Source organism: Anguilla anguilla, chromosome 6 (genome assembly GCF_013347855.1).
Source record: "Anguilla anguilla isolate fAngAng1 chromosome 6, fAngAng1.pri, whole genome shotgun sequence".
NCBI lineage: Eukaryota > Metazoa > Chordata > Actinopteri > Anguilliformes > Anguillidae > Anguilla > Anguilla anguilla.
Window position 1 is genome coordinate 39701739 of NC_049206.1, and position 22491 is coordinate 39724229.

At 41.4% G+C, this 22491-nt stretch overlaps 1 protein-coding gene across 2 annotated transcripts in view; it reads right to left on the reverse strand.

Annotated features, from left to right (window-relative positions):
• The window catches only part of LOC118230432 (forkhead box protein N3-like), a 47647-nt gene that overhangs the window by 16549 nt on the left and 8607 nt on the right, over nt 1-22491 (reverse strand). For both annotated transcript variants that reach the window (XM_035423446.1, XM_035423444.1), the window contains exons 2-4: nt 17660-18210; nt 8886-9022; nt 2306-2373 (exon numbers count right to left, since the gene is read on the reverse strand). In XM_035423446.1, the coding sequence (XP_035279337.1) occupies nt 2306-2373; nt 8886-9022; nt 17660-18190 (736 nt within the window). In that variant the 5' untranslated portion in view covers nt 18191-18210. The remainder of the gene's footprint in view (nt 1-2305; nt 2374-8885; nt 9023-17659; nt 18211-22491) is intronic.

Sequence of the window (22491 nt, forward strand, 5' to 3'; positions counted from 1 at the left end):
AACACATGAGCGTGCACACACACGCACACGCTCACACACACAGGCTTATGTAAAGTCTCTGCTTGTCTATGTACCATGTTGAGCATTTCTTAAACACTTCATTTACTCATTTATTATTAACATCTCTTTGCTTGACAAGTGTTCAAGTAACAAGTATTTATACAAAAGGAAAATTCACTGAAGAGATTCAGGATCAGCAATCTAGGTTCAGAACCACAACAGCAGTAATATGAACCAGCAACCTCAAGGTTAAAAATCCAATTCCCCAGAGACTGCATCACTCTGACAACCCATCATAAAAGTTGCGATTTCTGAGATTTCTGTGTTATCACTGGAAAAGCTTCATGAGCTCCACAACGAGAGAAGTTACAAGGTGTTATATGGAGTTATCAGTGACACACTGATTCGATAGGGTTCTGCCATGGTTAGGGAAGTCCTTTGATTCATAAAAGTCAATTATTGATTGCAATGGATCACAAGATGAGACCAGGTGAGACATGGCACACTTTGTCAAAGTTTGCTTTCATGTTAGTGTTATAAGAAGGGAATTCTCCAAAATACAAATGTTGAGGCTCTGGTGGCAGCTTCTGTCAATGTGTTTGCCACCCTGTGTTGGCAAAGGCTAAGCCATATTCTTTAAGCCCTGTCTGTCTGTGCTTAAACAACAGCGTCTGCTACCACTGAGCTGCAGGAGGTGGGTATTTGGGTTTTCCTGGTATTTGGTTCATTGCTAAAATGAGGTTTCCTCATCAAGGAACATCCTTATACTGTATATTTATAAATAAGGTTTATACAAAATAACTATTTAGTGCATATGCACAGGGCGTTTATATAGTGCTCTTATGTAGTGTGTTTACATAGTGTGTTTTTACTGTGCAATTATACTGTATTAATACAGAATCCTTATATAAAGCCTTTGCACAATGCATTACTATGGTGTGTTGCATTTATACACTGCACTGTACACAACGCTAAACAGAAGGTTTGCTTAGGACCTTTATACTGTGCGTTCATACAGAAAATGTATGTATGCCTTACAAACCAGTCTTGTTCATTTTGCAACCACTGGACTCTTGGCCCCTCACTTTCTGTGTACCTGTGCTTCCTGGTCACGTCTTCTGTCTGTTTGGGCATCTCAGGTTGTGGAATGAGCTTCCCGCTGTGGCCAGGACAACAGAAACCCTGTCCATCTCCTGAATCAGACTGAAGGCCAAATTCTTTAGACTGCACCCTGACCCCCCTTAGCTATCTTCTTTTTCTGTCTTTCTTTCTTTTGGGATAGTAATGTTATACGTATAGCTGCATAAAGGTAGGCTGCATAGGTTTGCTTGACTAACTTTACACTTCTTGATTATAAACGGGGCTTCTGTACCTTCTTAGTGATACGACACGTGTTTTCCTTAAGTTAACACTGCTGTTCTCTACTTTTGTACGTAGTGGTAGATAACAGTGTCAGCTAAGTGATTACCATGCAATGTAATGCAATGTTTATTCAGCGCATTTATATAAGGTGCTTGTATAGCATGGTTTACAGCTTGTATAAATTCCATATAGCTTGTTTAATAGTGCATTTATGCAGTGTGTTCATAAAGCACATTTATATAGTGTGTTCATAAAACATGCTTATACAGTATAGGTTGTTTATTCACTGTGTCTATACTGTGTGTTTAAATAGTGTGTTTATACAGCGTATTTATGTGGTTTGTTTATTAGCACTTCTCCTGACCTTTCCCTTTTCATGTCTCTGACCTGACCTCAAGGGAAACGAAAAGGCATTCCTCCAAGAGACCCTTCTACTTTGCTGTCTTCACCCAGGCTATCTTCCTGTTCAAGAGTAAGCTGCCTGTTCTGCCTCACTCTCCCTCAATGTCCAGCAACTGTCACGCTAGACCTGATCTGTAGTGTTACCCTCGACAACCATGAATAGCAGCAGCTTCGGTGCGAGGCTCCCAGGACAGACACTGTGCGAATGGAGAGAACAGAAGACAAATTCCGTGTGGATTACAGCTCGTGAGATACCTGGGAGGGGATGCTGCCAGAATCCAAATTTTGGAGCTGAAAGCAAAACAAAACCCGCAAAAGCAACACTGGGTTGCTTCAGTAAATATCCAGCTGTATAAAAAAAAGTGACATTTTAAAAATATGAACTGTGTATGTTATTCTGGGTAGGGAGTGTCTGCTGAGCAAACAGAGGCTTTGAAGTGAATGGAAACGATAAAGAGACGAGTCAGGGCGTGCCGGCAGTCAGGGAGGACAGACGGACAAAAGCACTGATAAACAAAACGATGTCACAACGCTCTGGTACCTTGCAGGAGGACTCCTCCATTTCTCCTGAAGAAGGGACTGACAGGCCATAGGGGAGGACTGGATATGCTGGAGAGAGAGAGAGAGAGAGAGAGAGAGCTGGTAAATGATTTAATAAACCTGGGAAAGATGTGCAACCCAGAACGTAAGCACATGAGGACATTTGCTGAAGTAGTCAAGAGTGACCGCTGATTACGGCAACTGTATTACGGTCTGTTCCAGCTCTGGCATTAATCATCTGCATTACAGCACACCTGAGAGCTACAGTCACAGCAGTGCAGTCAGTCAAGGACATTCTCCTGAGACAGTTACTCAGTCAATGGGCCCTGATTATTTTCAGCTGCCCACAGCACTAAAAATGTGCCACATTAGCAATCGCTTTGCCATGTGTGCGGCTAGGATTCCGCTTCCGTCCGCGGCTTAAGCAGACATGCTGGGCTCTGCCTTTGCTACTAATAATGGATGAATCGAGTATGTCTCTCACAGCCGACTTAAACATAATACTTTTTCATCAAATTAGATTAGAAACTTTCAGAGCAAATCCTTATCTTTACGGAAGATTTTCCTTGGTAGCAGGAAGGATTTATGGTTTGTTTTTTTGAACATGGTGAATGACATAAATCTCACTACACAGTACATAAAGGCTCTGTCTCACGGTAATTCAAGCATAGTTCAGTACCAGCTAATTACCGCTGTTATCACTATATACGATTTCTGTCCCGTTATCAAAGTAGCATTGTACCGTTCCGTATATCACATATAATAACAGTCTTCCAAGACCTGGCAATTCATTCTTCTCGACTATAGGGGACATGAGTCTGTGGTGTCAAGCTCATATATTCTACTATGATAAAACCTACACTAAAAGGGACATTCAATAAAAATAAAATAATATTTCTGAAAATATTTTCACTGCCACATGGCTTCCTCATGACATCATTTCTGTTAAAAAAAAGGATATTTATGCCAGGATATTGCATCTGGGTCAAGCTCTGTGAGACAGTCAAAAAACATGCTCCCATATCTTGTGATTCACATAATTATAGCCAGAAAATAATAGTAATAGTAATAATAATAATAATAATAATAATAATAATTCCCATGTGCCCCTAAATCAGACCCTTATTGACCTCCCTCACCCTCTCTTTGGGACACATCAGGGCACTGTTTTTACCTCACTCAGAAGAAAAAAATATTCCCCAAAACAGCCTTTTAAAATATGTATTTAATGGACAAAGACATTAATTTCATGGCTTTGTTATTTTTGGCCCTGTTGAAAGTACAGAAAGTACAGACAGAAAGTAGGCTACACTGCTGAGCTGGCCTGTGAGTTTGAATTTCCACCACAGAGAAATACAAGTCAGGAGCTTGAATGGACTACTGATGCAGCACAATCAACATGCACACAGATGGACACCTTGTTCATGCACAAACACATACACTATTACACTGGCTCACACACACAAACCTTTCTCGTGCACAAACATACCATACACAAACAGACCAAGCAGCTAAAATACGGCTGCATATTTGAAGCTCACTTCCTTTTCTTGTTGACAGACACTGCTCACTAGCACCAGAGCCTTCGGCTCCAGTATAGGCGTTTCAGCCTCCCGTTTCAATGTAAGTCAATGGCAACAATACGGGAAGAATACAAAGTCAATAATTTTTTTCCACACGAAAATGTAGTCGCAATATGTGTTTTTTCTTTGTCTAATATCTCCTGTCTGCTGATTTGTTAAGCTATTGCGTTATTTGGACACGACTGTAATATTGTGGGTACGAGCCACGGGCAGTTTGCCAAGTCACTGTACCCCACGTGCTTAGTGGATGAGGACATCATGTCCCTCTCCGGCTCCAATCTGTACAACATGGCAGCGGCCATTAACTGCACTTCCTGGGCTTCAGAACACTTTCCATCAAGCCCATGTATAGTCAATGGGTGACGTCACAGTCACAGGTGATGTTTGTCCATATTTTTGTACAGTCTATGGTACAGACATAAATACTACTGGCCATACCATCAGTGCTGATATACAGTATGTTCAAAATCTCAACCACTGGGATGAGACTCTGCATAGTCCACAGGTCAGCCAATTCTCAAGCTCATATAAATGTTCCCGTGTGGCCAGAGAATCTCAGCTGTGACACATTCTATACTGATCCCTTCTCTATCTGTAATACTTTCCCCTTGTCTGATTACAGTAAAGTGGAAAAAAGGTGACTGGACTGCCTGTTCTCCTTAAAAATTACATACAATTAATCAATATCACAGATGTCTAGGCCAATAGGAAAACTAGCAAATCACAAATACTGCCCAATTTCAGTTTTGAAACATCACATAAAATAACAATAATTTAAAAATCAAAATACCTTATCAAAACATGTTTTTACAAAAGACAGAAAAAAAAACAGTTTTGGTTTCTCAGAGAGACTCATAGTTAACTGTGAGGCATTTCAGCAGTTCAGCAGCCAGAGAGAAAGCTCATATCATAAGAGAACAGATGAATCTGAAATAATAAAATTAACTGTACACATTTCCCCTTGGGAAAACAAAAAAAGCCCTTTTTGAATGCGATTTGTTTTTGCACTTTATTTATTTTTATTTTTCAAGGTTGAAAGGTCCTGTGTTAAAGATGAGCCACAGGCCACCCCTCATTGAATTTGAAACCTTTTTTTTTTCTTCATTATTTCAGTTCAAAGAGCCAAATTCAAAATTAATCTCCTAAAGCTTCCAAACCTAAAGTTGTCACCTCCGATAATTCACGGATCTATGGATTTAAAAAAAATAATATGAAAAGCAGGTCTAAAAAAACTGAAATAAGCTCCAAGCCATCTGCTGTTGCCAAGGCACGTTACTTGTTGTCAGGGCGATAACGTATTTCCTCTACGCAAATGGCCTGTCCCCTTTTGCCAAGCAACAGAATTGTCCTGTGATGTAACTGCCAATGCCTTGGTTGGCTATGTTGCCATGGAGGCGTTCCCAGTAGCATGGCAACCATCAAGCCAATAGGCTGACAGGGGATGATGTGCAGCAGCTTCCTGACACCAGCTGTTTGTCCTGATCCAACCCATCCCACCCTACCCAGATGGTCCAGATGTGCTTTGGTTGTGACCCAGTACATGGCCATTACTAATGATCCCCTGGCTGAAGCTTAAAGTCTTTTACAAGGGCTCTGGCCTCATTAGCCAGAGCCTGCATGATTCAGAGAATAAGCATACACAATGCTGAAATGCATTATGATGTCACCCATTTAGTAGAGCAAATGGTTGAATCAATTTTACCACCTTCCTCCTATCCATTCTTTATCTCTCTCTCTCTCTCTCTCTCTCTCTACAGCCTCTTTGAGTTGGTGAAAAGCACTCTATATAGAAAAATAGTTATTATAACTAGCTGCAAGCAGTGACCCTTAGGGTCCAAGTACCTATGACCATGCAGCCATAATCATAAAAATTGAGTACTTTGCCCATACATTATCATTATAAATAAAAAGCTTATAATAAGGAATTTGAGAACACTGTGTGCCCATATAACAAAATTGATTAATTTACATATTTATTCAGATGGGAATAAGATCCCCTTGTATTCTTTTGCAGTTGCCATATGTTTTACATGATGACAAAGCATAGACATTTATGTATGAACCTCTGTTTCATTTATTTAGAATGAAACAAAAACAAGTAAACAGATGTTAGATAATCACTTTGGGATGTAATTAAATGTAATATACAATGAGATGTTTTTATATTAAATGCTCCAACTGTCAAGGTCTAATGGTTTTATTTAGATTTTTTTGTACAGTTGTTCTTGCCTTAGTATTTCTCCAAACAGAAGCCACTATTGCAAAACAGTTAACACAGTCTCCAAAACTAAATCGCATTTGCCAAAATTACAAATTTCATTTGAAAAATGACAGCGAAAACATTAAATACATGTCACAACATCAAAACAGCATAAATTGCTATCTTTTGTAAAGTTTCAATCAATAATTGCAATAAATGGCTTAATAAGTTCCAACTACAATTATTAATGTACCTTCACATGACAACAGTTTTGAATGGTTTTGCTACTTGCTGCTACATAAGTACGGTGTGTAATGCGGAGCAGCTAATGGCCCATAGTGTCGATATTGGTGAAGGAATTATGCTCGACCTCGCACTTCTGAAAGGGTTCTGCTGCCCTTTATGTAACTATACATTCTACCAAAGCATGGTGGGTGTGTTTTCTTGTTTCCTAAAAGGACTTTACCAAAGACTATGGCAGAAAGAATTCCACTTAAGAGCAGAAATGGCAAAAAAAGGCTTTACTTTATTCTACTTTTCTCTACAGAAACTGAATGATGCTATAAATACAGAGAATAAAGTACACCAAACTGATGATGGAAAATCTGTTTCTGTGTAAACAAAGAAAGGTCAAAATGGCAAGAAAAATACATTATAGTATACTACACTTTCAGATTATTCTTTCTGCACTCTCTGAAGAAAGCGTGACAAAAGGCTCCTCTTAGTCTCCGTAAAGGAACCCTATCTAGCACAAGCGTTCTTTATCAGGCAAAATGGTTCAGTCTGGGAGCTTTCACCCTTTTCACACCCAGTGTAGAGGAACTAAAAAGGGTTCCCCTATGGAGACAAGCCAATTAACCCTTTTTTGACAGCGTATTAGATCAGACTACATGTTCTCATCAACATCACATCGAAAGTTTTCCCTCACAATCTGGAAAGGAAAACAATGTCCTGCAGTGATCCATCCATCCATCCTTGGCAATCATCGGCTATCACTGCCTGACAACCAGCATTCATTGTATCAAGGAGGGACATCTGGTCACATGGCCAGTTATTATATACCTTCAACCTCCATGAAGAGAAAAATTATTCTGAATGACTGAGAAATGGAGAGAAGGGGATAGAGATTCCATTATCACATGTTGGTGGGTTCCAAACCATCCTCTCTTCTAGTGACATAACACTCCGGTGCATCGCATCAAGGAATGGCATGTAATTATAGTTTTATGGCCAAATTGTGGGGATGTGGGAAAGAACAACCTCACTAGAGATTGCGGCACGTGATTATGCTGGCCTGGCACATTTACAGTGGTTCTTTGACCAATGATGTTCCTTCCACATCTCCTATTCTACCACCGCAATTCTAGAGCCATCTTTGTTTATGGTCCCTCTTCTTCTCATTTGCACTTTTTCTTCACCTCTTCCTTGCTCCATTGCTCCAAATCTGAGCATGTACAGGGACTGATTGTTGATTCAATAAATGTTAAACTAGGTTTTGCATCCAAGCAAAAAAAAAAAAATAATAATAAAATAATAATAAAAATCAAAGTGACTGAGAAAAACTCTGAGACATGGCTTTTAAAAATCAATATGGTCACCATATCATTCACCCTGTCAATGCAAAGCTTTGCTGAGGTATTTTATGTGTAGTATAACTGTTTAATCAACGCTACAAGAACTATGAGAAAGTTTCCATTGTTTTGATGAACATTCATGCTTTCTATTCTACTGCATTCCATGTCTGTGGCCACCAAGTTTGGGAAGGATCGACACCATTTTGAATGAAATGTGCTGATTTGCATATGATATGCACATTGGTTTGTGGCAGCCCTGTTGTAAAATCTACAAAACAAAATTTTGCTACGGGGCATGTCGCAGGCGCAGTTTAGTGAATTCATTGAAATTTCACAAAATTGCATAAAAATACAGATCCAGTAGAATACAGCGCCTGCCCACATGTGGTGCTATATAATAATAACAATAATAATAATAATAATAATAATAATAATAATAATAATAATACAAAATAAAACTGGAACTGACTACATATCACTCATCCTCACTAATACATCATTCTCTGTTGAGCTTATTTCATGCACAAGCAAAGATTGGGTCTACTCCTGAGACCAACGAGAGGTCGCATGGCAATTTTATTCAAAGCTCATTTTATTCTGAAGGTTATTTTCCTGTGTTGACAGGGAAGTAAATGTCAGTGATACTGAGCTGAGTGTAATGCTGAGTTAGGTTCAAAAGGCTGCAGCTCCAAAACCATATGGTTACAGCAAGGACCATAGATGCCAATCTGAGGGCAAATACTGAGTCCCACGACAGAATGTCCTGCCATCTTGGCACCTATTCTACCCGCCTAGTCTGTCTCACATTTAATCAGTGTCTGTTCAAAAGCACCGACGGCTGTACAAGCAATTATTTTACCTTTTTGTCATTATTAACTTATCTTATTCAGGTGTGAATTATTTTACCACACTGCCATCAAATATTGAAATATCTAATGGGAGTGTAATCTTTTCCCATAATCTGCACAAAGGTCTCAGTGGAGTGTGAAATATTTGACCTTACGGTTTTCACTTCACTTAAATAACTAATTGGAGTGTGAAATTAAGCTCTCTTGAAAAAAGTCTGCATGTGTTTGAAAATAAATCAGAACAAAAGAGTGAAGGCTGATTTAAGCTAGAGTCTGCAGAAAGGATGGAGAGAACAAGAAAAGTCTGACAAAGGAAGGAGTGAGTGAATGAGTGACAGAGGGAGGGGCCAGCACCTTCAGTGAAAGTCTGTCTTACCTTTGATAAGCCTGCAGAGAAGCAGAGGGCGTGGTCAGCACCTGGGCATGGGGGTGAAAGGGCGTCTTCTTCAGCGCCTGGATGAGATTCTGTCTGTATTCAGCTTCTATGCACCACAGTGAGCCTTTCCCCATGCTCTGCAGCAAAAGAAACAAAACAAGAGCTATGTAGCTTTACATCACAGAGCTGGGCTATGAACTCTATGAGTCTGTCGGTTAATTCCTGAGATGGATATGGATATGGATCTCAGACCTTGAATTGTTTCTGTAATTATAACTAGCTGTATTCATAGATGTTATATTACCTATAACACATCACCCTGTATGCATACTTACTCTGATACGATCATATAATTATTTCCGGAAAAGCTTAAAAAAAAAAAACCCAATCAATTTCCTATCTACAGACCCCCAGTTTTCACTCTGAGCATGTGCTTCATTAATATTTAAAATTGTCACTGTGGCATGGCTGACTGTGGCCTGCAGTCCCGCTGGGTTGTGTATAATTGGCCTTTTTGGCATAGAGGGAAGGAGGGGCTTAATCACTTAGGTGGTGCCTGCTGCATCATGACTCCTCTGGCCAATCAGGCACCTGTGTATGGTCTGCCTGAAACTAAACATACAAAGCGTGCACTTTGGATGTGAAGTCCTGATTTCTCCCAAATTGATGGAGGACACTGAAGCAAGGGGTCAGGCCTATAAAAATAACAGCACGTTTAAAATTTATGAGAAAAGAATACAAATACTGGAAAAAAGATTTGTGTGAAAAATGTGGATCATGCAATTTTCCATGATCTACAAGAACCATGAAGCATTTGTCTTCACCAGTTGATCCAAACATTTCTGCAAGCTGCGCTGGCTCAAAATGCTTTTGGGAACAGAATGACCCAGTGAGGTTTTAGCACACGTCTAAGCTCATTCATCTACCTCCCAAACTCCCTAAAGCTGGCAACTTGGACAAAGGGCTGGTTCAGTTCACTTCTCTCCAAGTCTCACAGACACGGGAAGTGTGACCCAGATTACATGAACAAATAACACAAATACCTCTTTCTTTTTCAGGAATGATGGAAAAATCTTGTTCAGTTCAGTCAAGACAGTGATTAGCATGGGTTCACATGGGTTCACTGTAGGTACTGTGGCCTTCCAGGACCAGGGCAGATTCATCATTTCTTTCATCCCACTCTTGCCATGATTTCTATGGTGCATTTTGAATGGGGTATATAAAAGTGTTTTAGGAGAAACAGTGGACTTCCCCGTTGGCCGTGGCAGCGCTGTGTTGCTAGGATACCACCCGGTCACACCACGTCCCCTCTAAGGCGCAGCGCAGAAAGGCTTTATTGCTGACAGGCCGCAGCCTGCATTACAGGGACGGTAAATGACCTTCGTGCCAGTCCATCACTCTAAATGGCTAAATTAGTGATGTGCATCACCAGGGGAGATGAGAGAAGATTCCGCCTCATTTGTACTCAAGACCACATGGAGAACAGAGAACTGCTTGCCCTCTTAACTTTGAGATACACAGATAAAATTTGTGATCCTGGGGAATGGGATATAAAGATAAAAAGCAAACTCACTTGGGGGCTGCTGGGTAGCTCATCCTGTTAAAGCTGTGTGCAGTGACATTTTCCTATATTTTGGTATGTGAAACAAATTGGCAAAAAGTCACCTTAAAAAAAAAAAAAGTTTTATCTGACTGGATGCAACTATGCTGCCTAGTCATGCCTACAGCAACCTTGTTGGATGCCAAATCTTTCCTCCCCCATCCCCTTTTATCCAACAGACATAAGGATTGATAGATACAGTCAACTAAAGGATCCACTTGAGTAAATGAGGGATACAAAGTATATTGAAAGAAGGTGCTCACACACAGGTGTGGTTACTGAGTAAATTAAACAAGTAACATCCCAGAATGCTCACATTTGTGTATAGAAATAATGGGCAGGCCCATTTGCCAAGTATTTTGACTTGAATGACTAGAAGAAAAGATCTCAGTGACTTTGAAAGAGGGATGGTTGTTAGGGCACATTCAGCAGGAGCTTCAGTGGGTAAAACTGTTTAACTTGCAGGTACTGTAGTTAATGACTAAGTAGCCAATTGGGACATTATGTCTGTCCCAATATTGGAAACAGTTAAACTAGTGTCCCCCCAATAATTGTACCAACAAAAAAAAAAAGAACGTTCGCCATTTACTTTTATTTTGAAAGCCATGCGGCGGGAATGCAGTCAACAAGTCCACCCAATAAAGAAAATACTAATCCTTTCAATGTAGTTTCCATGCAGTCGGTACCTACTAACCAGAAGGCTGAGTAGGTTGCAGCTAGACTACTGAATGGGTTGGCAACAGTATCAGCCTTTTAAAATTACCCCATTCAAATTGTGCACCGCAAGATTTTTCAATGAAGTCTGCAGTCATTTGGGAGGAAAGTAACGTGAATACTATGCTATTACTATTAATGTATTAAAATAAGTTGCTTGCATTATTCAAATTGTATTTTATAGTTATTTATAAAGTTATATGCATTGTTCAGTACATCATAAATTGAACATGCATTAACTGACTACATTTTTGGGGGCCTTGGGTGTCCAAGAATAGAACATTTTTTGGCTCCATGATGAATCTAGCTATAAATATATTTTCTGACGCTGGAATGCATTGTAATGTTTGCTGAAAGTGTGAAAGGAGGAGAAGTGGGACGGCCCGGTGGCTGATTCGGCGGGCTTCGTTTAATTTATTTCCAGCACTCCTTTCGCCCAAAAACGTGGCAACAGAAGCAGTCGAGAAACGGATCCAGTCCAACGTTCAATCTGGCACAATAAATCGTATTACTATGTTTGACATGTTACTATGATTGACATGTTACTATGATTGACATGTGTACACTTTTACACATTTACATAATATTACATTTCAATGACGGGGTGGAGGTTTTTTGTGACCAAATATTTTATTCTGGGCAGGGTCGCAGGGGTCGCTGGAGCCTATCCCAGCGTGCATTGGGCGAGAGGCAGGAACACACCCTGGACAGGCCGCCAATCTATCACAGGGCACACACACCATTCACTCACCAATCAATCACACACACTGACAATTTAGAGTCTCCAATTAGTCTAACTGCATGTCTTTGGACTGTGGGAGGAAACAAGAGTACCCAGAGGCAGACATGGGATTTCCTCCCCACAAAAAGGCCCAGGCCGGATTTCGAACAATGAGGCGACAGTGCTACCCACTGCACCACTGTTTTTTTTGTATATGAGGACAATCTATATATCTACCTTTCTGTCTTTGTCATATTCTCAGATCATGTAAATTTTAGTTTTTAGTTTTTACATTTCAGTCTTTTTTAATAGGTTTTGATAGATTTGATGGATTCCATATGTTTCAGTAGAGGGTTTGGATGGGAAGAGAGGTGGATGGATGAGGTGCAACATCCATTCATTTTATTTCCTGCCAACAGTGAAATGAACAGCATGTGCAGCCAGACAATTAGAGGACATTTGAATTTCCATCCAAAGTAAAATCCCCCTGAAAATACACTAATAACTTATACAGTGGTGGAAACTCCAGGGGTCCAAAAAGTAAAAGTCCTGACATGTGTTTCTTCTACCCATGAACTCAGCCAGCTGATTTCACTAATTAGTTCTACCTCCTGGCTGAAGAATTGTGCTCATTAGCAAATCCAGGTGATTGGAACGAAGCACTGGGGAGGACCTTTTGGAGATGGGGACATGGGACTTGCCAGCTATAGATCAAAGCTATGATAACACCAGCAGATTTTCTGCAAAAGCGTGCATGCACCATAACATTTTATTACACCATCAAAAACGTGGAAAGGCAGGCACCTTTCAAATGAAAAGCCTTTTCAGAAAGCTGTCACGGGGGATGAGGAGTTCCCTGCCTCTGGGGACAACAGAAGTCTTTCTGTTGATGCAGCATTGCGAATTCCACTTCTAAAAATATTCGTATTCATCCTGGCCAGAATGTAATTTTACAGCATTGTCAATGTGCTGTATTTAAATCTCAATATAACACGACTTACATTTTTCTAATGCTATATATTCCATTCCATATCTAAATGTAACTTTCTTATGATATTCATAGCAGCATAATTTTGTCAATTTCACTTGTTCTATTTCAGACAAACTGTTAAACTTATTTTCATTTCTGCCCAGAAGCATTTCCCATGTGTGAGTTTATTTTTAGATCAAACACCCTTCCTCTTCTAATTAAACTGTCTGCTCTCCATCAGTGTATTTCAGAACCGCTTCTCGGATTACCAGAAGTATGAAACATCATGGCAGATATGCGAAATATGCTTAAAACCCAACCAAAAGAAAAAAAATCACAAACATGCCATGAAATTCAATGCTCACTCACTGTAATTGGACTGTCCAACCCTGTCATGAAATGCCATTTTGACATGTTTAAATGTGTTTGAGAAATGCAGGAATGTGCTTGTGTGAGTGTATGTTTGTGCAAGAGCGTACGTACTAATGTGTGCATAGCTGCCAGAGTCATGCGCAGTCATGCAAAACATACACGCGTCCCTACGTGTGCGTGTCAGAGAGATAGAGAAAGGGACAGAGCAGGAGAGAAAAAGAAAGAAACCCCACATAAGTGCAATGTGAGAAGCTCTAGAGGTCATGGATGCCATTCCTGGGAGTTCACTGATTCTGCCTACATGGTCTTTCTCCTCCATGGTCAGTACTGTAATGAGTAAGAGTCTGAGCGCATCAGAGTACTGTTTTACCTGCCTGAGTTAGCGGTCTGAGTGTATTTGGCAGCGGGGGGTGGATTACCCTTGTCTCCTAGGCAACAGACAAGGCACTGTGGAGTCGGGGGGTGGGCATGTTTAAGGTCTGTCTGATAGCATTGGCAGGAGGATCTTTCATCCTTACTAAGAGCTGAGTGCCTCTGATGAGAGCAGAGAGCTCCATCCTCACGCAAATGATACACTTAATCCCTTGGTGTGTGCACTGAAATACCCACCATAATGAGCACTGCCCCCCTCCCACCACCATTACCACCACCACAATGTCAGCAGCCTGTCATTAAAAATGCAGTTAAACAAGAATCTGACAGAACACCAGAGGGGTTGGCTGCCAGAATCACATATTCCTTACTTTGCCTTTTTTCCCTCTCACACCCTCAATTTAATAAAAGCGGTCTAATCTAAAGGCATACATTTCATCATGATGTCGACCCTCCCAAACAGTCCCAAAAACGGTTTCGCACATTGCTTCTGGGTCTGCACAGGTGAGACTGATAGAGAGATGCACCTTCCTTACGATTTCAGTACCTCAAGCTCAAGTGTCCAATCTTATCCAATCAAACCTGCGTGGGTGCAGGTTTTTGTTTTAGCCCGACACCTGGAATGTTTCTCAATACCAAGAACATCAAGTTCAGACTTGAGTTCTTGTGAAGTACATTCTTGTTTAGTTTTCTTGACCGCACTCCCAAGAACACAAGGACATAGAACACTGCTTTATTTATTTGAGACGCAATGTATGCTTGTGACATGAGGGTTACGCTACCACTATAAAACCGGAAGTAGCAGCCTTTCCTGACAGTCTCCGCAATTTCAGTTATGACTCTTACACAGATAAAGCCAAATAATAAAGCCAAAGGAAACTCCATGTGTGCATCTTTTCAACATTATTTTGCAGCCTTTACATTTCTCAACATGCAAGTATGTATACGATGAGGACAGGCTCGGCTAACTCAACGTAGGTAAGTTAGCTCCAGCAACAAGTTAGCTGAGCCATTCCTTATTTAAAATTGCTCTCTGTACCTGATAACATATAGCTAGCATTTGCTGCAGCATACAACTCTGCTTGTCTCAAGTTGATGCACGCCATTACAACAGAGGCTAGTACTGGCTATAAGTTAGCCCATCCTCCTCTTTCCCAAAGTAAAATCCAACTTTTTTATTTGTACATTATTTCTTCAAAATGAGCTAAAACTTCACGTTTGTTTATAAAAACTGATTATAGCACCTACACAGCCTGCAGAGCGGGTCAGTAAGGCAGGGTAGGCGAAAATACCATTGCATCTACAGTAAAGCAGTGAAGCGAGCGCCTCACTCATAATTATACTCATTACACACTTTGACATGATTAAAATCACTGTCATCTTCTTTTTGAACCTGTGGAGAAAATGGAGGACCCCCCTCCCATGTAATAAATGAGGACTGCTTGCTCATTAAAATGAGTGATTACACAGGTAGCCAATAACAAGTGAAGCCATTCTCGTGCAGGTTGCCTGCTAACAAGGGAACGATCTGTTCAGCGAAGCACAGAGTTCTTTACTTTGCCTCTCACAGCAGTGTGTCAGCCCAGTATGGCAGTTATAAAGGTATGAATTACACTTAACAGATGAACATTCCGGTTAAAATGTCAGCTGTGAGCGGGCTCTATGAAATAAAATTGTGGTTTAAGAGAATTTCCACAAACAATAGTGAATCCAGCAACCTCTCTCTCTCTCTCTCTCTCTCTCTCTCTCTCTCACACACACACACACACTCATGCACACGCATGCACACACATGCACAGAGATAGAAAGAGATAGAGAGAGAGAAAAGCCAAATTGAAGCCACAACACGCTCTGTGATCTGTGATCTGTGAGTCAGAGGCTGTCGTTCATGTCATTGTTCCAAGTGCTCTGGGAAGGTCACTGGTGTGTCTGGCTGCATTAAATGCATTTGACAATGTCATCTACAGACATTATAAAGAGTGCAAAGGCAGCACAATCTCCATTTCTGCATCCCATTCCCTGCTGTAGCCGTGTGCTGGAGGTGGTTTGGCCATAGTTCTTGTCAGTACAACATACTTGTTCCCTACAATGCCTTCTTCAATGCCCACTTTCAAATCATGGTTGGCTACAATATATTCCTCTGATGACATAACTATACACAGCAGCATTGTTTTGTATTTTTTATTGTAATGTTTGTGTTTGTTTGCGCGTGTGTGTTTGTGTGTGGGTGAATGTACGTGGTCCATCATCTTGAACTGCTGGAATTTTGTTTGTCAGCCATGCTATAGAGGCTAATGATTCACCAACAGCACAATGTACACAGCTCACAAGCATGGGGCATATTCAGTGTGCAAAATGTACACAGCTCACAAACAGAAGCATATTCATGGGGCATCCACATGTCCCCTCCAGTCATTGCAATTAGCTGCATAGAACAAGCAACATTCATTGCAGAAACTGAGGATTCATTGCCATCATCCAGCTCTTTAAATTGATGGAAATATGATTTGATATTTTAGCAAAAAGGCAACTGAAAAACAAAAAGAACAGGCTAGAGGGAAGAGGGAAGGACAGGAGTGGGATGGAGAAAAAAGGAGAGAGAGAGAGAGAGAGAGAGAGAGAGAGAGAGAATGGGTAGAAGGAAGGCAGTCAAATTGATTCAGCCATTTGCTCTGAATCGGTGACATCATAATATGTTTCAGCATAATGCATTTGAGCAAAGAGAGCAACCCAGATTCTGTATTTCAATTTGAATGTATTATTTTCCATGGACAAGGCTCGTATGCCATGTTTTCAGGGACAATGTTCATAAACAGCCCAGACTGGTGGGTTTCATCCACAGGCTGAATGACATCCTCAAATTCAGGATTCAATCCAGGATTTCTCAGATCAGGTTAACAAGGGAAACTATTTATGAGCGTTTGACAAATAGAAAAAAAAATGTGCAAAGAGTTGGCTTCCAGTAACCCACACATATTGCTTCAACTGCTCCCTCTTCTCATAAATACCCTTGCTAATTATCATAATGTCTATGTAATATATCCCTTAATGCTTTATTTTGGCTCAAAGAGACCTGGATTCAGAAGATCAGGTGTACTTCGTTAAATTCATGCAGCAGGTCACCCACCTACAGGCTCCCACTGATCTACTGACACAAACAGAACCCCATTGGAGCAGAAGTTTCTTCCTCTCACACAGGATGTGGAGCTTCCATGCATAAGATTCTAAAACTCAAAAGCCTTATAAATTTACAGCAGACCAATGTCTATTTTTGCACATTACATTTATTTGTCAGATACTTTTATCCAAAGTGAAGTGCAATAAGTGCCCATGAACTCCTTGCTAAACACTGAAAAACAAACGTCCAATTGAATTTACAGTGGGTGTCGTCAATCAATATGATACTGGTTTACCGCAAAATTGCATTTGATTTATGGGATCCAAACACTAAACACTGGAATTAAACAGTACCATCGCCAGATAGTAAGGTTTTTCCAAATGAAATCAAGCTTCAAAGTTTTTAAAGCCTCTGCCATTGGATTGTTTTGTACAGTATACCCTTTTATCCCACGCTCCGCAAAAATGATTTATAGTTATAGTTACTATTTATAGTTAATGTTATTTTGATCAATATAAAATGAAGAAATAAAAAATACATAGACGGGAATATGTCCAGAGCAGTGCAAGGGAGAGAGGGAGAGAGAGGTGACACTGTACTGATTACTCCTCAGTGTTCATGTTTAAATGCATTGATGCTGTATGCTTCAGTAACATTCACAAAACATTTTCTGACACCAAAACTTCTTGAATTTGATACTGAATCTGAGAATGACATTGTGAGAGAGAGGAAGAGCGAGCCCAAGAGAGATAGAGTGAGAGAGAAGACAGAGAGACAGAGAAAGAGGGAGAGAGATTGTGTTTATCTCCCATTAGGGAGAGAGTGATGGATCTAGGCTGACTGTCATTCGGGGTGTTTACTACATTATCTGTGTTTGAAACAAGCAGAGATAGAAAGATGGCCTCACCTGACTTCGGTCCTTATCCACTTTCTTAAAACACTTATTGAGTGACAGGTTGTGTCTGACAGAATTCTTCCACCCGGTAGGGGCGTTGGCAAAGTAGGGGAAGTGGTGCAGGATCCAGTTGTAAATGTCTTTGACGGGCAGCCGCTTGGAGGGAGAGTCCTCAATAGCCATGAAGATGAGGCAGCTGAAAGAGTAGGGGGGCTTGCAGTTGGGGTTCTGCTTGAGGTCGTAGCTGGGGTCGGAGGGCGCCGGCGGCGGGGAGGGTGAGGGCGGCGCACCGTCACCGCAGTCATTCTCCATGACCGGGCTGACGCTCCGTAGGACCTGGTCGCCAAAGCTGTTGAGCAGGTTGCTGCTCTCGTGGAGCCAGTTGAGGTTGGTCAGCTCCTCATCCTCGGGCCGGGGACCAGGCGCTGCGGGGTCCGCCTTGACTGTGACATCCTGTGGGGACCCCACCCGGTCAAACAGGCTTCGCCCACTGACCACGCTCACCCGGGACACTTCAGATTTCTTGCTGGGGGGCATGACCATACAAGTTCAGACCAAAGGTCCTGTGAAGAGAGATAGAGTACAGTGCTCAACAAGTGGTCTCAGGTTAAAAATCTTTTTCAGAGGTTCGAATGACACCCATACACAATTAAATACACACATTAATGTACTTACACCAAACACACACACCACACAAACACGCACACACACACACGATCACATAGACCTACATCCATTCGCTCACAAAAATACTCACACACTTACTGACAACCTGACAAACACCCACACATACAATATATATTCACTCACAAACCCCTGAGCAAACACATAGTCAATCAGAAATTCACACAAACACACTCACACACATAAACACACGCACACACATGCACACACACACTCAGAAATATGCACATATGCACAAATATACAAACAAACATTCATTTCACTTCACGAACCATAAGCTTTATATCTTCACTCCTACCTCCATTTACAGCAGTTTAGCATTGGTAAATTTGCTAATGCAGTTTTCAGCCAGCAGTCACTGCTAAACCGAGCAGGATCATGTAGGAGACACGCAGTGTGACAGCACGTCTTTAAGCCCTAAATAAAGCGCAGATTTGATGGTCTGGACACCGAGTGATTATCCCCTAATCCACCTTCCTTTAAATTGACTGAACTGGCAGCAGTGGTTAGTGGTGCTAGCACCATTAGCCTCTTCCTCTTTGAGAGTGTAATTAAGGCAACGGTCATGTTTATATGGATTACGGCTTCATTTTTACAGTGCCTGTGATCCTGTGCTGCTGCTGTGACTTATCAGCCTGTAATGACACCGCTGCCGATGCTGACCCTGGATCAGTGCTTAGTGAACACTGACTCGCTCAGGTTTCTTCTGGGCTGTTACCTCCCCACCCTCCATAAAAGACTCCCAGACACACATTCTGCATCCCCATTGCAGCATTTCTAGAAAACAGATGTGTACCCCTAAACCTTATCTAACCCGAAGTAACCCTAATCCTCACATAGGCTCTGACCCACTGGGGGTCACAGTCTAATTATCTGAGCTTTGAAAATCCTGTAATGGGGTGGAGGCAACTGTGCAGTCAGTCACTGAAATTTTATGCAGTTAGATCATCCACCTTTTACAATGGTGTAAAAAATAATAAAACCAACAAATTAGTGAGACGAAGGCAGCTCCAATGAAGCTGGGGTCTCATCTTCACATCGCTAGCACCACAGGCAAGGGGTCTGCATCTAAAATGTAGAGATTTACGGTTGTGCTCTGTACTCACAAGAAGGGCAGGGGTGCCAAACTAAATTCCCAGGGGGTTGCTGTGTCCGTGGGTTTTTGTGGTTTGCTTTCAGCTGCCCATCAAGGCCTTGAGAACAAGGCGTGTGGGTTCTTTAGACAATCAATGACTTAAATGAACCATTGTTGCAAACAACACCCTGAAAACCAGCAGACACTAGAGTTTGACATCTGGGATGTAGAGGATATGATCACTGAGAGACAGCATAAACCTGAAAGAAGCAGGCTGAGGCTGTCGGACAGCCAAACAGACTGATGGGGGGGGGGCGGTGGAAATAACCAACATGTAAGTTTGAAAATAGTTAATCTGAACGATCTTCCGGGCTCCACGGGCAGCAAAATGTTTCATTAGGATTCATAAATCTGCTTTGGCCCTAATCAGTGCTGAAATACTGTTGTTTTTTTTCACAGGCTTGTTTTCCTTTCCAGACATGTGATATATTTTTTTGCCTGAAGCTGTGAGCTGAGTCACTGTTTCCAAGGCAGAGTAACCATCACTTCTTACTTACTCGGCTTTATTAACAACCGTTCTATAACAGCGTTTTAATTCATTTTCAGCACCACGGCATTGTGTGTTGATTCGATTGTCTTTTATGGTGACAAACGTTGGTATGACAAATACGCCCACGTATACGGCCGTTTTTTTTTTGCAGCCTTTGTTTTTATTTCACATACACTACACAAACGAACATTAAGTGCAGTAATAAATGTTAATAGCTGAATATCTCCATGTTTTGTAGTCCTCTCGAGGACCTGAGGCATATGTAACCATTGTGTTTCACAATCTGATCTGACATGAAGTTTCTACACAAAATGCACTTTGCGGTTGTGGTAAAGGTCAATGGTTGCGCATAAGGTGGATAGACCCTGAGGAGGTAACAAGACATACTGAGAGCCATTTAAGGATCTCTTAACTGCTGCTGCTTTAATCTTGTTTCCCCCAAGGTGATACATGTCTCACAAAACGTACAACTTTCCTGTAAGGTATCAAGCACACCAGATGAAACGGATGTCCTTGGTGCAATGTCAACGGAGTGACCTTTGAGGGCTGCCACCGTTTCGCATCTCTGTCAGTGTTACAAAGGCGACATTCAGCAATGCAGTACGAAGTGGACGGACAGGCAATATGTTTTTCTTCAGTTTTACAATAAAGGCTTATTCATACTGCAGTCCTCACAGTGCTGGTTAGCCAGTTTTCGGCAGAGGGTATTAGAATGTCTTCTGTCTTAGGAGCAGCTGCGAGTAATCGCACAGCTTGTTTCTCAGTCCAGTGGAACACATGGAAATGAGTCCTTATGGATGCCATCCTCTCATTAAAAATCTTGGCAAAACATCCGTCATTCTTCACCTTTAAGCTAATCAAGCCAATGCACCATAGTAATGAATCAAAAATAATATAAACACTTTAAAAAAGGAGAGTGTGTCAAATGCATGCACACGCACACACACCAAGATGACAGATATAAATATATAAAGGCACAACCTTTCCTAACTATATTTAGAACACGTCAGCTCTCAAATAGGTCTTATATTTATCTCTCTTGCAATTGTTTTTGTCCTCATAGATCGCAGGTCGTTTTTTGGGGAGGAGGGGGCATTCCTCATCTCCTCTAGGCTCTGAGCTAAAAGCGCTACGCTTTCTTGCTGACGTGGTGCTCGTCCTTGCTGTGGTGTCGCCACGGACAACCTGGGATACGTACGCGCGGGTTACCATGGCAACAAGGCACAGCTACTGCTTGAGCAGCAGCCAGTATTCCTTCACCCATTAACCCTAGGGGCTCCTCTGCTGTCTAACACCGCGATCGGAACATTGCATGGAACACGCACTGGAGCTTTCAGGTCTGCATGAAAAAATGCATCTCTCAATTAAATAGTCAAAGGCTACTGCAATAGATCACACAAAACACCTGCCAGGGAGAAAGATGCTTGTATGATGCACTTGTTGTACGTTGCTCTGGATAAGAGCGTCTGCTAAATGCCTATAATGTAATGTAATGTAATGATAGTGTTTTGCTACAAATATAGACTTTTTTGTGTCTACATATCCTATATCAGCTAATGTGTTTGATCTGTTCTCCCTGTTCTCCACACTCCCAATCTCCAATCCACACTTAACAGATATTCATAGCACTTCTAGTTAATATAGAGAGGGTTCGTTATGAACAGAAAGAGGTCCCATTCAGAGTCCTTCCTTCCATGCAGTTCACACCTGCTGGACAAAGGAAAGATCACTGCAGTATACTGGAACTGTGTGACTTTGGAGTTCTGGAACACTGTATAGCTTTTGGCCCTGTAGGGATTCAACTTGGGACACCCACTCTGGGGGTCATACGATGCCTAATTGCTCACAATTTGTCCAGGATGCACAACTGTTATTTTACTTATATAGTAGCGCCCATTGCCCGAGTTTCTAAAGCAGCTGTTAAACAATCTCAGGTCAACAAAAATGTCAACAAAAAAATCGAACCAGCTTTAGCATTGCTATGCAACGCGTACAAATCTTGAAACACGGGTCCAGATAGGTTCTGGGTCCTGGACTAGTTCTGGCATGATAGAGTCATCAGCTCATGAAAGAACCTGCCTTCAGAAGCCTGGAAAGCAATGGCTCCCTCCAAACCCAGAGGACACAGCCCATGTCTGCCACCATTATCACCTTTGAGCACACAACCCATTCTTTGGAGACTCCTCACATCAGTAGTTTTATGGGTCAATTTACTCATTCATTAGTGTTTGGTAGAGATGGGAGTGTTAGATCATGACCCCTAAAATGGGCACAGGTAATAAAATCAAATCTGAATTGAACTTCACAATTTTATCACAAAGAGCAAGTCTTCATATTGATTCATGAGAGCTAGTCATTTCTTTCAAACAAAAGTCCTCCATGCAGGGTCTTTTCTTTTTTCTTTCTAAGTGATGGAATGAAAATAGATGGTAGAGACCATGAATACTGAGGAAGGTGGACTTTGGTATGACCATAGGCTGCAGCATGGTTAAGGAACTGGACAATTCCTAGGTAGGGTACTGGTGTACTGTACAA